Source organism: Penaeus monodon, chromosome 21 (genome assembly GCF_015228065.2).
Source record: "Penaeus monodon isolate SGIC_2016 chromosome 21, NSTDA_Pmon_1, whole genome shotgun sequence".
NCBI lineage: Eukaryota > Metazoa > Arthropoda > Malacostraca > Decapoda > Penaeidae > Penaeus > Penaeus monodon.
In genome coordinates this window covers 24,687,037-24,688,851 of record NC_051406.1, presented here as the reverse complement: position 1 = coordinate 24,688,851, position 1,815 = coordinate 24,687,037, and the positions used below count along the sequence as shown (strand labels likewise).

The window sequence follows — 1,815 nt, the reverse complement described above, 5'->3', positions numbered from 1 at the left end:
GTTGTATGGTTGCTGGAGAGCATTTATATATATAGATATTCTACTTTTGTGTCATTATTCATTCCTCATAGTTATAGTTCAATCTGGTTGAAAGGTAAATGGAACAAATTACACAATTTTTTTCTCTTGTCAAATACTGTGCAATTATCTCAGAAAACAAAACATGAGTGTGAAACACCATCTCTGCACCGACCATACAACAACTTGCCACGCGAGCAAGGCACAAACTCAAAGTTTTGACATTACCTAGAGTTAGAAGTTGTGTCAAAGGGCCATACTACCTCATCCTCCCCAAGTCTCACCTGTGATGTTGGTTGTAGGAAGGCCACCATTCAGGCTATCTATCACGCCGAGGTCCGACAGAGTCTTTGGCACAAACTCTGAACGGGGAAGACTTGCGGCTTCATTCTTCCTGTAAAAGTGATTTGTGGGCACTTAGTTTATCAAAAACTCAAAAAAGTGTTGTGAAATCATAATAAAGCTTGGTTGGGTGTATTTCTAATGAGCTTGAACTTAATGAAATTTCCTTAAATATCAAAAAGTTTGTAGGCATATCTATTCTCAGATATAACTGAACAAGTCAGAGTATAAGTAAACTACACTAAAATGATCAAATGTTTGTCTGCTGTGCAACTTTTTTTTCTAATCAATGAGAGTCAAAACCACCACTGTTCTTACTTATCATGAAGTGTACCAGCCAGGGCCTCTAAGATCTCAGTGCACTGTCTATGGTAGTCTAACAGATTCTCTGCAAAGGTAGCCAGCTGGGAGATCTGCTCCACCTGTAATATCATACATATCTAAATATCACTTCTGTCAGCATGTTGTAGCTGTTTACTTCCATAATTTACAACATTCATATCTAGATGAAAGTACACACTGAAATACTGAGGTTCTAGATAACTGCACTGTTCGCTACTTAAAATATTACCCTTTTATTTGGTCATTTTGGTTCATGAGGTGTTGTTCACCAAACATGAGGAATCTCATCAGAACAGAGCTTATTACAAATATGCTCCTAATGAATATAGTTTCATGACTACTACTTCTGCTTACAGCAAATGTAATTTCTCAATTTGTAATTTTCGATAATTAAACCAAATTTAGGCCTTGCAAGATCATGATAGAACAAAGAAATACTATAAGAGAAAAAATTATAAAATATATTAATTAACTTATTGGTGCACTAACACATGCTCATGTTAGCCTTACATCATTATCCAGGAGATTATGCATGCCCATCTGTGCGAGATGTAAGGACTCGGCAAACTTATCCTCAGCCAACTTGATTTCCTCTTCGCTGACATGGGACCCAGCTGAAAGAGCATGAGAATGGAAGCTTGTTTTTTCCTACCCAAGTGTTTTTTTGTTTTGTTTTTTTGGTTATTCACATGTTTCTGCTTCTATTACTCTAATTTCAGTTTCTGGATGTACAGAAAGTAATGAACTTAAAAGATAAAATGATCAATCAATAAACTATTAAATACTAAGACCAAGAAACACATGATGTGAATTTAACCCCAACATGTAACATTAAGCACTGTAACAATCTTTTACATGATCATTAATAAGAGCAAAAATAGACATAGTGCCTTGCATCACAGACCAACTATTTGCTACATCCAGTGTTCTCACACAATGTGGAAAACTCAGCTTAAAGAAATTTTAAAATAAATTCCCAAAAAGAAAAGGTAAAAAAGAATAATCCTAAATAATACAAAAACCTGTGCATATTTGAATACTGGCTTCCTTAAAAAAATATAAAAAGTGTACAGTAATTTGCAAATCTATTTTAAATGAAAGCATACATGACCC

General features: G+C 34.8%; 1 protein-coding gene across 10 annotated transcripts in view; it reads right to left on the bottom strand.

Moving 5' to 3' along the window:
• The window catches only part of LOC119586377 (endophilin-A-like), a 42,420-nt gene that overhangs the window by 19,574 nt on the left and 21,031 nt on the right, over positions 1-1,815 (bottom strand). For all 10 annotated transcript variants that reach the window (XM_037935090.1, XM_037935093.1, XM_037935089.1 and 7 more), the window contains 3 exons: positions 1,213-1,316; positions 679-782; positions 303-412 (listed from right to left, as the gene is read on the bottom strand). In XM_037935090.1, coding sequence (XP_037791018.1) covers positions 303-412; positions 679-782; positions 1,213-1,316 — 318 coding nt within the window. The remainder of the gene's footprint in view (positions 1-302; positions 413-678; positions 783-1,212; positions 1,317-1,815) is intronic.